We start from the raw sequence: 16037 nt of genomic DNA, 5'->3' as shown, positions 1-16037 counted from the left end.
CTACTACTTTTCTTATTACCCTTATATACTTTATTATACTTTTTAAGTTAAGCTATATACGTTATAGTAATATAAGTATATATAGTAACCTTTTTATTAAATTTTAAAGGTATTTATTCTTAAACATTAATATTATATAAAGAGCCTATAATATAAATAAATATATATATATATAATAAAAATAATAATATTTTAAATATATAGTTATTATTATTATAAAAAAAAAAAAAAAAAAACTTTTTTACTAAACTAAAAAAAATTAATATTATTAAAAAAGATAAATACTTAACTTAATAATTAATTAATTAATTAAAAGCTATTAATTTAATTAAATTATTTAAAGGTAATAAAAAAAGAAAAAGTAATTTTTTTATTATTAATAACTAAATATAATATTATATAACTATTTCTTTTATATTTATTACTTTAAAAGTAAATATTTATATTTTTATTTATTCTTTTAAAGTAATTCTTTTATATATAGCTATTATTAGACATATAATAGTTAAAATCTATTGATCTGCCTAAGGGGGTATGTTGCAATACTCTTATACGCATTACGTAGCCTTGTGAGATTTATGCTAGGCCTAGATTAACTATTAGTCTAGTCCCTTCGTGCAGATCCACCACATAGGATACATATTTATTCGTTTCAGACAAGGCAATCCTGCACATAGAAATCTAAGCCGTTTTCCTTATGTCTTTTCCACCCTAAGTGGTGACTCTATGACAATACTCCTTTTCTGTAACTATGTCATCGAGCGGACTCTTTGGTAACCCGGGTTCGTTCTTAAGCCTGCCCTCGAGTAGAAAATACGATGTTTTGACTCTGCTCAATCTTGAAACCTACCGTTGATTGCATGTAGTGCGGTCCGTCGCCAGTAAATCAGGAAACCATAGCGGTAAGCCGATCTTGGAAGAGTTCATCTGCACCCTGTGTCTTGGTGTTGGGCAATGGAGGGGGTGACGCGGACTTTTGGCGCCCCACTGTATCTCATGCGAGCCAGGTAGTGACATGCATTAGCGAATCTTCAGTGGGCATGTCCGCTAATTTAAGCCCTTGTCAGTGATCTCCTCCTTGCGTACTACTCACGCGCAAACCTCGCAGAAACACTATCACCATCTGACGCGGTCTTGCGGCGCCCGAAACGATGAGCGCGTCCACATGTCCCCTAACGCGCCCGACACATCGACGAACCTAGCTGAGGTAGCATTCGCCGATGCCGCCGAACCTTTCGTCCCAAAGCCCCTGATCAACGACCTCCTGCGCACGCGCTACTGCATCCCGGGGTCCATCTTCCTTGTCGAAGACATCGAGTCGCTCCCCGTCCCGCGGTCGAAACGATGGCGCGCCGTGAGGCTGATGCTCGGTGACGGTGAGCTCTGTGTACAGGCGTTGCTTCGCGGGGAGATGCATCGCTTCCTCGATTCGGGAGCTGTGAGGGTTGGGTGCTACGTGCGCTTGGGGGAGTTCGCTGTTCGCTTCCAGGATGTTGCGGGCGATGGCGATCATTCTGGAGGGGCGCGGCAGATGGTTTACTTGGTTGTCAACGATCTGGTCACTGTCGGGTGGCACAGGTCTTTGACGGAGATCAACGCGATGCCCCAAAGAGCGCAGGAACACGCGGCAGAGGACGATTTCGTCTCGGACAGCGACTTGGATGTCGGCGACGTCGAGGCAGCCAAACCGCCTCCTCAAACACAAATTCCTAGACCGAATACATTGCCACAAGCGACACCGAAGCTACAGCCTCGAGAGCTAGTTATGGTGGATGATGAAGACGAAGAAGACGACGCAGAAGAAGGCTTCGAGGTTATGCAAGTGTCGGAAACCAAGGCGACACAGCTGAGAGCTCAGTCGAAGAACATGACAGCAACTGTCGCTCTCCCACGTGACTGGACAGACCCCAGCATCCCGCTGAAGTTGACAGCTCTGCGATCCATTCCGAATCTGCCCTACAAACAGAACTGGTCCGTTAACGTCCTCGCCATCGTGACGTCCCTCTCCGATGTCGAGCCTTCCCACATGCCTCCGCACACCCAGCGGACGGCGCGACTAGCTGATCCCAGCACCAGCAAACAAGTCATCCTGACCGTCTTTCTTGACGCGGAAGAGTTCAACCCCAAAATTGGCAGCGTCGTGCTCCTCGTCGGAGTCAAGAACCACCGATTCGACGGCGGGTGCCTGAAAAAATATGTCAGCGACAAGCCTAAGCCGGGGCCCGGTGGTGGTTTGAGGAGCCGCGACAGTTCGATTGGTGCGACGTGGATGGGCTAAAGCAGTGGTGGGAGCGGCCGCATGAGCAAGGGACGGCTCTTGATAACGCATGACTCGAGAGGAACACGGTTACCGCGTATAATCGACCTCCGAACAGCATGTGTATAAAGTTCAACAAGGTCAAAAGCCTTGGTACTGGTTTCAATTACTATGAACACAGCCTTGTCAGATGGGAATCGCGAGCTGAAAACTTGGGACCGTTACGAGTGTGCTCAATATGAAGCAACTTCAAAAATAAACCCCCAACTTGCCAATTACCAGCCAAGAAGTGATTCTTCGTTCTGTCTAATTCACCCCCCACGCGCCTAGCACGTTCCGTCCACCTCCGTTAGTTTCCATGCCGCTCTGCGTCTCAAGCCGTTTTACCCGATTTACAAGCAGCCCGACACAGATCGGACCGATGACGGTGCATAGGGTAATGGCCCACGTCACGATTAGAAACATCTCGGAGGGTTGATCGGGGCACCCGTTCCGCCGCCGAAAATGCCGGTGCTCTCGGCCAACGCCGAGATCAGGTAGCCAATCTCACCACGTGCGATCATTGCGAAACCGAGGATGCAGGCCGGGTATACAGAGACGGGCATTTTAGGCTCCGGAGATGCGTTCCTCGGAGGATTACCGGCTTGTATAGAGTTGAGAGGCCAGAGAGGCACCTCTCCGGCCTGGCCATTCTGCCCGAGATGCTGTTGCCCTCGCTGTGGCTGTGTATCGTCGTCATTCGGGGGCGCATCCATCCCAGTCCCCGCGCACTGCGCTCCAGGAGCAAGCTTCTTAGACTGCTTCTTGCCCGCGCCGGAAATCCTTTTGGTGACCCGCTGCACCGCTTGAAGGGGACTTGCAAAGGACAGCAGCCACACGCCGCAGAGCATCTTGCCTAACATCATCAGTATGGTGTACACGACTCCACGCCACAGGATAGGACCAGAAAACAATCTCGTGATGGGGACAGAGAAACCGATGGATGCCTGAGATAGTTAGCACATGCCAATGCATCAATATTCAGCCGATGTCCAAAAACAAACTTACGAAGAAGAATGGTTTCAGAACATGCTCGACGGCTTTGCCGTAGTACCGGTCATAAATCTCCATACCCGAGTTGTAGGTGTCTGGATCGCCGACACCCGGGGTTGAAGCGGCCGCTGCTGAAGTTGCGGCACTCGCCTCTGCGGATAAGTCGGGCTTCACCGCTTTCTGATGGGCTGTCACAGAGGAAGGCCCTGCTATAGGAGCCTTCTTGTCGTCGGCGCGAGCTTCAAGGTGAGGCACCTCACTATCCCACCAACTGATGGTCGCACCGGCAACGTACGCGGCAAGCAAGCTCGAGGTTCCAGCAAATGCTCCTCCAACTACCAGCCCAAACAGCCAACACGTATGAATGACAAGTGCAGTCTGCCGTAACCGCATGAGTTGATCTAGTCTCGAACCGGGGCTCTTCTCACGAATCGCATTCAACCGAAGCGTAATCGGCCCCACGGCAAATTTACATACCGCCGGCAGTAGCGCCGCGAAACCTAACGAAACAAGGACCGGCCGGACCACTGTGACGGCGTTGAAGTCGTTGCCGCCGCCGAGGTTCGAGACGACTTGGACCATGATCAGCCCGATAACGTCGTCCATCATGGCTGCGCTGGTCAATACGACGCCCATACGTGTCGTCGTCAGACCGCTAGTGCCGAGGACTGTAAAGGTGGTACCCAAGCTAGTTGAGCAGAGCGCGGCGCCGGCGGCAAAGGCCTGCAGCGGGGTCGCGCCGACCATGGAGCTGAGCGTGAAGGAGAGGCCGATGGGGATGGCGATGCCAGTCACGGCGACGCCGATGGAGAGAAGTAGGTTTGCTTTGAGAGACTTGAACGATGTGGAGAGGCCACCTGCGTACTGTTAGCAGGGACGCACTGTTGAAACAACATATGATTGGTCTCACCTTCAAAGACGATCAAGATCAAGCCAAGGTAGCCGAGCTGCACGATCGAGTGCTCCATCTCTTCAGACAGCCACTTGGCACCGGGCGTGCCCCAAGCGATACCGAGAAACACCTGTCCAATAAGACCACAGTATACGAGCTTGTCGAGGCCATAGTTTACGCTGTTGAGAAGTAGGAGGAAGCCGGAGAGGACGATGACTGTGGTGATAGCAGGCTCATGGTAAGCCAGCGAGGATTCGGACGTCGCCATTTGGACGCATTAGAGCGAGCGTACCTCTGCGTTCGCGAATTTTCAGAAGACAGCAAATTCTCCACAAAGTTCTGCCAGTGCTACTGCCGATTAGCAGTTGGCTCATCAATATATGAGGAGGTTTTGTTGATCATAATAAGTCAGAGGCATAATAGATTTGATGCAACTCTTGGCGACAATGACTCCGTGGGCGCTCGGGCCAAGCTAGGGTCCCAGCGAGAGGACCCCTGCACTGGGGCGGTAGGCGCCGTGCCTTGTTTGAGTCCATAGAAAAAAGATTTTTTAGACAACATGACAGCCTATTGATAACCCCCTTCATTACAACACGGCCTTTTGTGTAAAGCTTTTCTACTTTTTGAGTCAAATTATAATGCAATTGAACAAGAAGTGTAGAGACAGTGTGATGATTTCAAACCCAAATATCAATCTTGCATTGTGCGACGCCTGCTTCAATTTTGTTATTTCCCGTGCGAATCTTAACGTAGTTGTGTGGTTGAGGAAGGTTTTCCAGCAAGGCGTGGACACAACGGCACGGCGATGCCAGAGAGCTCATCTGGCACTTCAGAACGCCATCCGGGAGTTGTCTGACGTCTTCCCTAAAGAAGACGTGAAAGACAGATTGATCGAGTTTGTTTGCCTGCGATCGTTTACTTCACCACCTATCTCAGTTTCCGACTTCATCACCCATGTGTTTGACGACAACTCCCAGATGATCTGAGACGCCACGACACGGCATCACAAAAGCATTTGCGTCTATAGTTATGACATCTCCATAACTCATAAACGATCTAGAACGCCATAACATTACATTATAAAACCGGTTGCGTTCAGAATTATTATAAGTTATCGCCTTTATCGTTACGGTCAGCATGATCATTTTGCTTTTATCACAGTAGTCTTGCTTTTATCATAGTCGTCTTGCTTTATCGCTAATAGTATCTACTCGGGGAACTGATATGCGAAACTTGGCTCTTAGTGTGGTTAACTGGTTGATCCTGTGCTTAGCACAAAGAGGCACACCTGAGCCTGTCGACTATTATAACCGTAAGAGCACGCCTAACATAATCACTTCATGATGAGTTGCATGAAGATAATGGTTCTGATATTTTACAACAGCAGGATCAGCAGGATTGGGCGGATATGGATTTTCACCGGAAAAGCGAGGATGGTGCGGAAAATGGTGGGGAAGCACGGAACGAGGGCGTTCCCTTGTCCGAAGGGCCCCGGCAACTGTCAGGTATGCCTCAGGCACACCAAGGACACCATATATACAACCACACCACTGCAGAATAGATAGAGAATACGTCCAACTTCCAACCCACATGCAAGACCCCAAGGTGCGCATGTATCACAGTTGGTAGCACAACAAATACGCTGATCTGAAGACTTATATCAACGAAGGAGGCACATATCATAAAAGTTGCATGTCACAGACTAGACCGCTGCGCAGCGAATCTGCTTAGAATGTATGAGAAGAACAAACAAATAAAGAGACCACAGCTGCTACCGTCGCCTTTCAAACCTTGTTTGGTCAATAGTCGTCTCTAAAGGTACCTCCTGTCACGATAGCCTGATCAATTATAGAAATTCTGCTACGACCTCACCGCTGCTTCGCTCAGTAAGCTGCTTAACAAGCGAGCCACTCGTGGTTGTCAACCATAGACAACACAAACCACCTTCAACCCAGCGAGTCCAGTATCTAACCAACAAACCTTCGTAATGTCTTCATATTATCTTACGGTCATTACGAGTAACAGCGCAATTTCGGGTGAAAATACCGGATAATAAGCTCAGACAAATAAGTGCCACAGAATCATCCATTTGAAAACAAGTATCTGAAGTGCGATTGTGATATAAGTAGATTGGAAGGAAGAATAGCTATGCAAAAGAAACAGGAGCTTCTATTCATCTGAAGCAGCGAACTACACCATGAAAACGCTACGCCAAACCATAGATGCCACGCACACCTTGTGTTAGTCCAAGAGATCGTTGTCATCAGTAGGCTTCGTCCCTGGACCTTGGTGAACCATCTGACCAACAGTCCAAGTATCGAATCGGTCCCAGTCAATACATTTATGATTGGTGGTTAAATCAAAAAATGGTACGGGGTTGTGTCGGGTCCAATGGAAGGTGTAAATGTTGAGGTCAGGGGCACACATCAAGTGTTGGCGGAGTACATCGATGCAATGATCTAACACCGAACCTTAACAAATGATCCCAAAAACTGTCATAAGGATGACTTACCTTTGTGTTCAGTACGCTCTTCAAGTGGCTCTTGGAGCATGTCAAAGTCTATTTTGCCATAGTAGTCCATGTACGTATACATTCTGATGTAGTTCTGGAGGATGTCAGCTTTTAGTTCTCTATAAATCCATAACCCTCATCATAGACTTACCAAACAGTGCAGCTGGTGAAAAGCTTCTAGTCCAGCTTGATATGTTTGAGTGCCAGGCCATCTGACCGCAGCCTTGGACTTGTTTGCACGAACCAGGGTTTCATGATCAACCGCGAAGTTGCGTACTGAATAGTTGATATTCTGGGTCAGTTGTGTGCCGGAAGTTTTCAATAGATCAAGAAGGCTTACGTTCTGCGAGATGATACCATCTTTTGTCTAAGTCTGGGTTTGGTTTTCCCATATATTCTGAAGGAGGAGTAACAAAATGAGGATCAAACGTGTACGGAACGTATCGAATTTGGTCTTTCAAGTCATCTGCCAAGTCGAAGACGCCTGATTAGAATGTTTGGCCCAAACGACAGTAATGCGAATGAGGAGGTCTTACGCCATGCCGTATCAATATGACCGTTATAGGGAGGTTTTGGAGAGAGTATCCATCCCAGGAAGAAGGCAAGCAGAAAAGCCACAAGCAGAAGTCCACTGTACAAAACCACGCAGAGTCTTGATTGCCGTTGCTGAGGTTCCTGACATAGAGGAGGATGCAACATCTGCTCATTCTCGTCTTTGAGGTCGATATCCCCGGTGGGCAACAAAACCGTGTGCGGTTCTCCAGCCAACGGAGAATATCTTTGAGTCTTAAAACGGTCCATTTGTGACGAAGAAGGTCTCAGGTATCGTGGATGATGAAAGGAGGTTCAAGAGTTACTTGCTCCTTTCCAAGGGGAATTGGATTTCGAAAGATAATCTACCAAACCTGGAGCGGGTGAATTCCGGGTCAATTGGGATCTTATCAGCTGCATTCTCACTATTTTTCCCATCAAAGAGGAGTCTGATGGGGTACGATATGCAACGATTGCAGCTGAAAGCTTTGCAGCGGGTAAATGCTACTATAGGAAGGTGAGAAAAATATTACCAGTATGATTGTTGGTTCCTGCCGGAGGCGAGATACAATGATTGTTGGTTCTGTACCAGAGCAGGAATACAACGATTGTTGGTTCTGCACCGGAGCGGGGTCAGTGTGGCTGGATGTGCCTGTGGGAACCTATTCATTCCATATTTACATGGTAGACGCCGACCTCGGCTAGCTTTTCTGGTAAGCCGGATTCATTGTAATCGGTGGAACCAAAAGCTTGTCGTGTCTGCAACATTCAGCCGTTTGCACGACACCCCTGTGGTGTCGGGTTAATCAAGGACAATTACCATGTCCTCCTTCCTTTCCTAGCAGCCAAACAACGATGATGGCCAGTTAGGTTACAATAACCGGCTGCTATCCGGTTGGTCAGATAATACGGCCTTTCTTCCTTTTATCGTATCCCAATGGTGCATGACAGGGTCTCTTCATTCTTCTTCTGTTACCAAACACCATCCGCCAAGACCTTGGCGACCTTGACGACGACTTCCCACATCCACGGCTGTGGTTTCTGTCCTTCAGAGATATTTATTCGGAAACTCGCATTCAATCCACATCACCAGCAGGATATACAACACCGGAATCGTTACACCTTCGTCCGCGTAGAATACAGTTTCTTTAATCCAGCCGGCTGTCTTTAGCTAAAGCCCTGATGCCACGATATTCACTTATCGCTGCTGAAGGCAGTTCCAACAGTCACAACAGAACCACGGCCACCCCAAAAAATCCTCAAATCCGCGCTATTTTCTACGCATCTACCTTGCTGGTTATTTTCACATTTACCACCTATATCTACCTTTCATATTCCGCCTCACTATCGCCGCAACTGGAACTCCCCAAAACAACATCATGTGGTGTAACACCTACTCAGGCACGCTCTAATGGCTGCTACTTCGATGTTACGTCATTCTCATGGCTACCATCAGCCTGTTACGATGATTTGCTGGTTGCCGATTTTCTCGCCTTGGAACCTTGGGAATGGTTTCTGGATCCATTAGGCACCCAGCCAGTGCCTTTGGAAATAGTTGAGAGAGGAGAAGTAGCGCAGATGTACGTGTCTTGGCGTTACCATATGGCTCATTGCGTTTTCATGTGGCAGAAAATGCACAGAGCTTTGGAACAAGGCCGAGAAATTGACTCATACATCGGAAACTATAATCATACAAGTCACTGTAGTCACATGCTACTAATGACGGGGAACACAACAAACATCACTTTGAACACTATCATCAGAAGGAAGTATGTTGGATGTGGAGTCAATGAGGTCGCTATCATGTAACAGTAAACGTTATAATGTTCACAGGAAAACATGAATTTAAGATGGATTCACAGATAAAAGTTGTCGTTTCGAACAAATGTCTTCCCCAGACTATAGAATAACAAAGAAAAACATGCAAAATGACAAATCCGTTGATGAGCACAGGAGTTTGTCCATGTGGGCTATGTCATTAGGGAATGAGGGCTGTGCACTAATTTGTGCAACTATTTTATTTGTACCGAGTGCTGCACTACGGGCTCGCCAGCCAGTCGTTGTTGTATGTGCTTCTGCTACTGCTGGTGCTTTGTGACGAATAAGAAGTATAATTTGCGCAGCTATACTAGCACAGGTCGACTAGCAAAACTCAGGGACAGACGTTGATATTATGTTCGACTAAATGGCAATGTCACCTTAAGACAATCTACGTACATTCATATATTTCAAGAGGAATATTCAGTATCATTTTTGATAGCCGTATATTGCTGCAAGTCAAACTTCTTTTACATGCCATGATTCCAAAAATATTGACATAAGAACAATAGCATTTCCATACAAAGAAAGTCCTACAAAGCCCACTGTCCTAAACCTCCCTCAATCTATCCCAAAGTATCTTCGACATAAATGGTTCTGTCAAAATGCTTGACTTGGTTTTCCTTTGCCCAATTTCTAATGTCCTCATAATTGCGGCATGTGTGTGCGATCTCTGCCACTGCCTTGGCCTCATGATCGTCCTCCCGCCAAGTCCAAGGAACAGGGGTTACATCGGCTGAACACATCAAGGATTGCCGGAGGGCATCAATACAGTGCTCAATATGTTCCATCCCCATCAGTTCATCCTCCGATGCGTAGGTCTCGGTTGACCAGAGACGCTTTCGTATAGTGTTCTATGTATCTTTGTTAGTTGAAATTAACACAAAGAGAAGTACCTAATACTTACGAGGCAATGCAATTGGTGGAATACATTCAACGAGACAACGTAGTACCCTTCGTCATTAGGAATGGGAACGGTCTTGTTCACCAGCTGCGTAGCCGCTGATCTTGGAATGCGACTAACACCGACTATAATGAAACATCAGTTGAAGAGGATTAACCTTAATCAGTGAGCGCGAAAGACATTACAGTTATATAGATCATCCCACAAAGCGTCACGTTCTGGAGTGGGTGGTCCTTGAAACTTTGTTCTTCCCGTGCCAAACCCGCCTGTAAACACAACGTTCTTATATCTAAGAAGATGATTCACAGGAGCTATGATCAAATTACTCAAGGCTCTTCACTACTCAGAGAGAATTGGAACTTACAGTATACCTCCGCTCCGTTTTGCGGAATTCTTTGGCGCAGTTGCTTATGTTCGTGAAGCGCCGCAGCAAATAGAGTGACAACGAGGACCCATTGGAATATGACCAAAAGCAGCCAACGTCGACACATTCGTTTTGAGTTGGGTTTCTTTCCTGGCAGGAATGGCTCTTCATCTTCAGATTTTGTCATGAGTAAGATTCTGAGCTTTTGAAGCATTATGTCAAAAAGATAAACCGTAACGGAATTTCAATGAAAGATTATCCAGAAATCCTCGAAAAAAGATGATTGATTTGAAATGTAGAGAGCTAAAGCTTGAGAAATAAAAAGAATGAAGAAAGCTAGCCCCAGCGTTGCTTTGTCATTGGCATATTCTGATCTTGCTTATCAAGCATGAGCACTATACAAGAGATCCTAAACAGGGAGGAGACTTGCTAACATGCAAAGTCCTGTTGGTCGGCGAAAAGTCAACAGAATATACCCAGATACTACATCTGATAGGCATTTTTGACCGAATCACCTGTGCTTTCTGGACACATTCTCAGTCCGATTACATGGATCTGTTAAAGTCCTCGTATTCGGTTACTTGTGGGTTACAATCCCCTTTTACCCATCTACGCAATCTAAAAAGAAGATCGTGGTTCTTGAGGGATGCAACCTCCTAGTCTTTCACGATATCCTGCAATGCAGTAAGACCAATAGACTCCTTCCTATCTAGTTATCTACATGCAGAGAAAAGATTTTACAGAGAGATATGACCCCGGGGGGTATGGAAGTTCCATTCACGATTGGTAAGAGTTCCGAATTATCTCCTTTTCTGGCCAACTGATGACTCCGGATAGATACGTCTAGCCACCGGTTCGGCTCTTCCGGTTTTCAGGCGGTCAGGAATACCGATAACCCCATTTCTGCCCGAGCAAAGGTTCTCAATACATGCAGACCAGCAGTCAAGGTCCTGCAATATGCAGTTGGTCACAAATGTCGATATTCTCCTTCCTGTCTAAGTACTGTGCCCTTTTCCCCTTGCAAGACAATGTCTGTTGGCTGATGGGTCGGTGTCCCACTTTTGTTCATCAATCAACTAAGCTCCTGGTTATATTTTGTCGCGACCACCCCATGTTCTTCACATCAGTCAGTCATGATAGTTAATTCCGACAGCAATGTAATCATAGTGTTAAAGCAGAATTACAGTAGCGATATTAAATCGCAGTAGAGATCTAATGATCTGGTGAAGAAAGCTAGCTAAATCGGCGCCGTATATGGCGAAAGATGGACACTGCTCTGCTAGGAACCGACCATCATTATGATAACAACACTTCCTCTGTCTGGTCAATCTGTTGGATTGTACGTAAATCGTGAGTTTTTGCGTGCTTCTAGGTGTGGATCTAAGAACCAACTTCACAGTGCAGTTCCCGCGTAGGAGCTTGGTGGGCAGGCCAGGGGCCTGAGTCACGTATCATCCCCTGTATGCGCGAATGCAGGCCAGGAATAGTTCTGCGCCACCTTTATCCGGTTATCTGATTATAGAATCCAGATAAAGACGCAAAGTCAGGGCACGTGAGGGCATCAACAGGTCGCCTAAAACATGCTGGACGCGTGGTGCATTAGCGTGCTGTCCGTTGGGAAACCAACAGTACCTTCCGAAAGCAGAATGAATCAGAATCGCATCAAAACACTTTCCCTGTGAACCGCTCAGGTCGTCCCCGCATCAGACGCCCTCCAAAGTAAGTAACAGAAATGAAATGAAGAGAAAGCACCTAATCCAGACTCTTGATGAGTACACAAAATCTTCTATAAGAAACCCACGACCAGCAGACACAAAGAACCTTTTTTACCATTCAGCAACGCGAGCTACCGGCACCATATCTTGAATTTATCTACACCAAGAATTTCTCCTCCCTGCTCATCTCACCCTCGAAAATGAAAAACTTGTCCCTGCTTATTTGCTCGTTGCTAGTAGCCTCTACCACTGCAGCTCCTGTACTGAAACAGGTGAACAATGCCGAGGTATAAAGCAGTTTCTTGTTTTAAGTTGCTGAAGCCTCTCGCTGACTTCCTTGGAAGGCTCTTGCCCAAGTGGTTGAATCTCGACAGCCTTTATCTGCCACCGGCCATGAGGAGCACATCAAACGTGATGTCGACGTTACTGTTGACGGCAAGCCCGTCCATATTGAGGGAGGATACATCAGAGACACCGATCTCCACCGACTTGGCTGGGACGTTGAAGACCGTGGCGGTCTGAAAAAGCGCCAGGTTGATGTCGACGGCATCGCGTTGAGAAGTGGGTGGAGTTACATCAAACAGCGCAACGATAAGCGCCAGGTTGATGTCGACGGCATCGCGTTGAGAAGTGGGTGGAGTTACATCAAACAGCGCAACGATAAGCGCCAGGTTGATGTCGACGGCATCGCGTTGAGAAGCGGGTGGAGTTACATCAAACAGCGCAACGATAAGCGCCAGGTTGATGTCGACGGCATCGCGTTGAGAAGTGGGTGGAGTTACATCAAACCACGCAGCGAAAAGCGTGAGGTCGATGTCAATGGCATTGCGCTGAGAAGTGGGTAGAGTTACATTTGAGAACTCATCAAGCTGCTGGTCTGTGACCAGCAGCATGTCACACCTCTATGTTGACTTACAAGTTCTGAGTTGGGCTTTGTCTGTGTTCTTAAACTCGAACAACACCACACTCTCCCTCCCAGACCACCCGCTCAAAGAACCCCGCCCTGCTTCATAGGTTACTTTTTACAGGGGTTACATCCGATTACTCGCTCAAATTCTCATAGCATTCATTCATTAGTTAGCCAACTCATTCACTCGCTTATTACTCCTCATGAACTTCAAGGGCCTGATCGACCATTCCAGTAGGATTCGAATTCCGGTCAAGATAACTGAAATTGTGACCTTTTGATTAGCTAACTCCTGTAAGGTAGAAGACTGAGGGCTGACAGTCGGAGTCTAAGTGCTAGCATGTATTAATGCTGCCGAAGATTCATTGAACTGCAGTTAATAGTCCAGTATCGTTATGGAATTTGGCTAGGACCCCATAACGATACTGAGGTTGAGCCTGAGTTTTGTCTAGGAAAGCAAGCTTCCAGTAAGGACTTTAGTTAACATTATCGTTTTGGAACAGCAAAATGGCAATAACTAAGGAGGGAAAAAGTAAGTGTCAGATAACACAAGAGTTCTGCGAGTTCAAACTGTAGCCATGATGTACCTGCCCAAGTTCAGCCTACTGTGACATGAACAGAGTTTTCTGGTACTTATGGCTGGTGTTAACTGGAATCCGACTTTGAAAACGACCCTTACTGGAGTTGTCGATGAGGCTTTAAGAGTGGGAAAAGTCAACTGCAGGGAGTGGATGAATGGATGAAGTCAAAATGGCTTTTCTAAATACCCTTCTTAAACATCGAACAGACTTATCCAGCCAGGTGTATTAACAAAGATGAAGCAACAAATGCCAACCAGGCCAAAATACAGCATGCTAAAACCAAAGCCAAACCCCAAGGCTAGGCCTGCTGCTAAGTCTCGTAATGCCCGGTCACGGTGCGCATCCAATTCTAGCATCCTGCACAAGCCTTCGAGGCATTGTAACCCTGCCGCCCGAGTCACTTTCTCCAAGTCTTCTCAGAACACCGTCTTCTTGTCTAGACTGCACGGTGCTCCTCAAAGAGGTTCACGCTTCGCCTCTGCTTCTTACCCTTCTTACCGCTCCCACCGGAGGCCGGAGGGGCCGGGGCCGCAGTGCCGTTGTTGGCCGGTGGGATGGCGCCGCCGCGGTTGATGCAAGAGTTGTTGTCCGGTGCCGCGACGTTAATAGGAACCTGAAGCACCTGACCGACCACGATAAAGTCTGGGTCCTGAATCTTGTTGAGCTTGGCAATGTCGCAGATGCCCGAGTTGAAGAGTTTCGCGATCTGGCCTAGGGTGTCGCCCTTGACAACGGTGAGCGTTATAGTGCGATTGGCGTCGTTGAGAGTGGTGCCGACGGAGGCGCTTGTCAGTGGGGAAGGTGGCGTGGTGGCCTGTCTCCTTGTAGGAGGCTCCTCAGAATGGGCTGCCTCAGAGCGGGATAAGAACATGTGCGAGAGGCCACGGGTGACGAGGCCTCGCGTCTCGGTCTGGGAATCCGTGTTGGCTATGGGGTTGGCCTGGGCGACACTGGCGAGGCCGGCCAGTGCGAGGTAAATGATCGGGGCGCGCATACTGACGGTTCTCGTTGACAGGCTGAGTCGGTATCGATGAAGCTTTGACACGTTGTTCGTTGGGCTGAATGAGTGAAAGGACCGGTGACAAAAGAGAGTTATCGAGTCACCGAAGATGGGATACCGGGGATATATGTCGACGGCAAGAACGTCTCATGCAAGGAAGACGGTTGTTCAAGAACGAATGGCGTGGTCCTGGGAAGCAAGTGAGTCAGTCCCCCTTCCCTTGTCTGTAAAGACATCTTTATAGCACTCACATAGATCTCTTCTCTGGCCTTATCAATAAGTCGCCGGACGGGCTTAGCAGCCTGGATCTGTCAACTGGCGCGCCAAGATGCGATTGGCCGCAACCTTGGGAGTTCGAGGTTCGGGCTGCCCATCTCAGCGACGTCCCAAGGCCAGATCCACCTTGTTGTACCAGCTTGACAGACACTAAGCCCTGCAGCGCCTGCTTGACTGACCAAACCCAACCCTCCGGTAAAAGTGGGCGCTAGCGGGTGGTGGAGATCGTGGCATCGTGGTGAGGTGGTAATGCAAGTGAAGGCTGACGCACACAAACATGGCATGCTACCCCTCGCCGAGGCCGAAGACAGTGGTAGCTAAAAGCTAAAATTATGGAGATCAAGAGTTGCGCGTCGCAGCAAGACGGATAGGCTGAAACGAGTAGCACCGGCTAGCGCGGGGTTTCACTCGTTGACATTCGTGGGTAGCCGCCAGTTGAGTCAAACTCTTTTTCTTGAGCGTTGTTGATTTGTGTGCTCTGCTTCAGAGTGGGCAGGGGAAAGCTGCCGAAGGTGGAACAGATGGACCCAGCCACTTGAGACGGACCGTAACCGTTCCCAGACGATTTCTCGCATATCTTCCAAACTCTGTCCTGCGGAACAATGTAGAGAGTTTGCAACACAACTCTCTCCTTGACTCAAGCTTTTCCGTCTTCAAATACTGCGAGGCGCCAACGCAATGCTTGGCATAACCTCACTTGGCACACAAGTTACTCGAATCCCCGGTCAACACACGATCGCTGTACCGTCTTCTCAGGATGCGATGCCTGTCTTTCGATAGCAATGGTGTAAACCGATCAGCGGCTCTCCCTGCTTGGCATCTATTCTTCCATGAGCCTTCCGTGCTAAAGAACTTGGGCGGTTCCATTTATTCCAATGCATAGCCACTCAAGAAACAGGATGATGTGCGAAATGAACAGATGAACAGTACCGAGTGCCTGGTCACACACTAGAACCAAGTCCGATCCTCGCAGGGAACACGTCTTACAAACTTTAAACCTCTAAGCCACCCAACATGAATGTCACAGATGGTGACCGCATATTTTCTCTCGAATGGTCATCACTGGGCCATGGATGGCTTCACCTCCAGGTATCCAGTTTGCTGAAACTCGTCATATCACCAGGAGCTGCGACAAAAGGCTTTACTTTCTGCAATCTCGGCGTCTGGAAATTTGTGCTTCCAGTTTGAAAACCGGCAATTTTATTTGTGAAAGACCTGGCCGAATGTCCGGTCCAATAGTTCGCGGTC

At 47.7% G+C, this 16037-nt stretch overlaps 4 protein-coding genes across 4 annotated transcripts; 1 reads left to right on the top strand and 3 right to left on the bottom strand.

Moving 5' to 3' along the window:
- Positions 1-1165: 1165 nt before the first annotated feature.
- ColSpa_04752 (uncharacterized protein) lies at positions 1166-2278 on the top strand (the record flags this gene model as incomplete). Its single annotated transcript, XM_049270964.1, has 1 exon — positions 1166-2278. One exon carries the CDS (start codon positions 1166-1168, stop codon positions 2276-2278), a length of 1113 nt encoding a protein of 370 aa, XP_049126921.1.
- A 434-nt stretch (positions 2279-2712) lies between these two features.
- On the bottom strand, positions 2713-4449 carry ColSpa_04751 (Na(+)/H(+)-K(+) antiporter GerN; the record flags this gene model as incomplete). Its single annotated transcript, XM_049270963.1, has 3 exons — positions 2713-3243; positions 3305-4146; positions 4200-4449. 3 exons carry the CDS (start codon positions 4447-4449, stop codon positions 2713-2715), a joined length of 1623 nt encoding a protein of 540 aa, XP_049126920.1.
- A 7953-nt stretch (positions 4450-12402) lies between these two features.
- On the bottom strand, positions 12403-12918 carry ColSpa_04750 (uncharacterized protein; the record flags this gene model as incomplete). The annotated part of the gene is made up of 1 exon (XM_049270962.1): positions 12403-12918. The coding sequence occupies one exon, from the start codon at positions 12916-12918 to the stop codon at positions 12403-12405; it is 516 nt and encodes a 171-aa protein (XP_049126919.1).
- A 1031-nt stretch (positions 12919-13949) lies between these two features.
- On the bottom strand, positions 13950-14507 carry ColSpa_04749 (intracellular hyphae protein 1; the record flags this gene model as incomplete). Its single annotated transcript, XM_049270961.1, has 1 exon — positions 13950-14507. The coding sequence occupies one exon, from the start codon at positions 14505-14507 to the stop codon at positions 13950-13952; it is 558 nt and encodes a 185-aa protein (XP_049126918.1).
- Between the last annotated feature and the right edge of the window lie 1530 nt (positions 14508-16037).

This window comes from Colletotrichum spaethianum (genome assembly GCF_022836535.1).
Source record: "Colletotrichum spaethianum MAFF 239500 DNA, contig10, whole genome shotgun sequence".
NCBI lineage: Eukaryota > Fungi > Ascomycota > Sordariomycetes > Glomerellales > Glomerellaceae > Colletotrichum > Colletotrichum spaethianum.
This window is presented reverse-complemented; position numbering and strand designations above follow the sequence as displayed.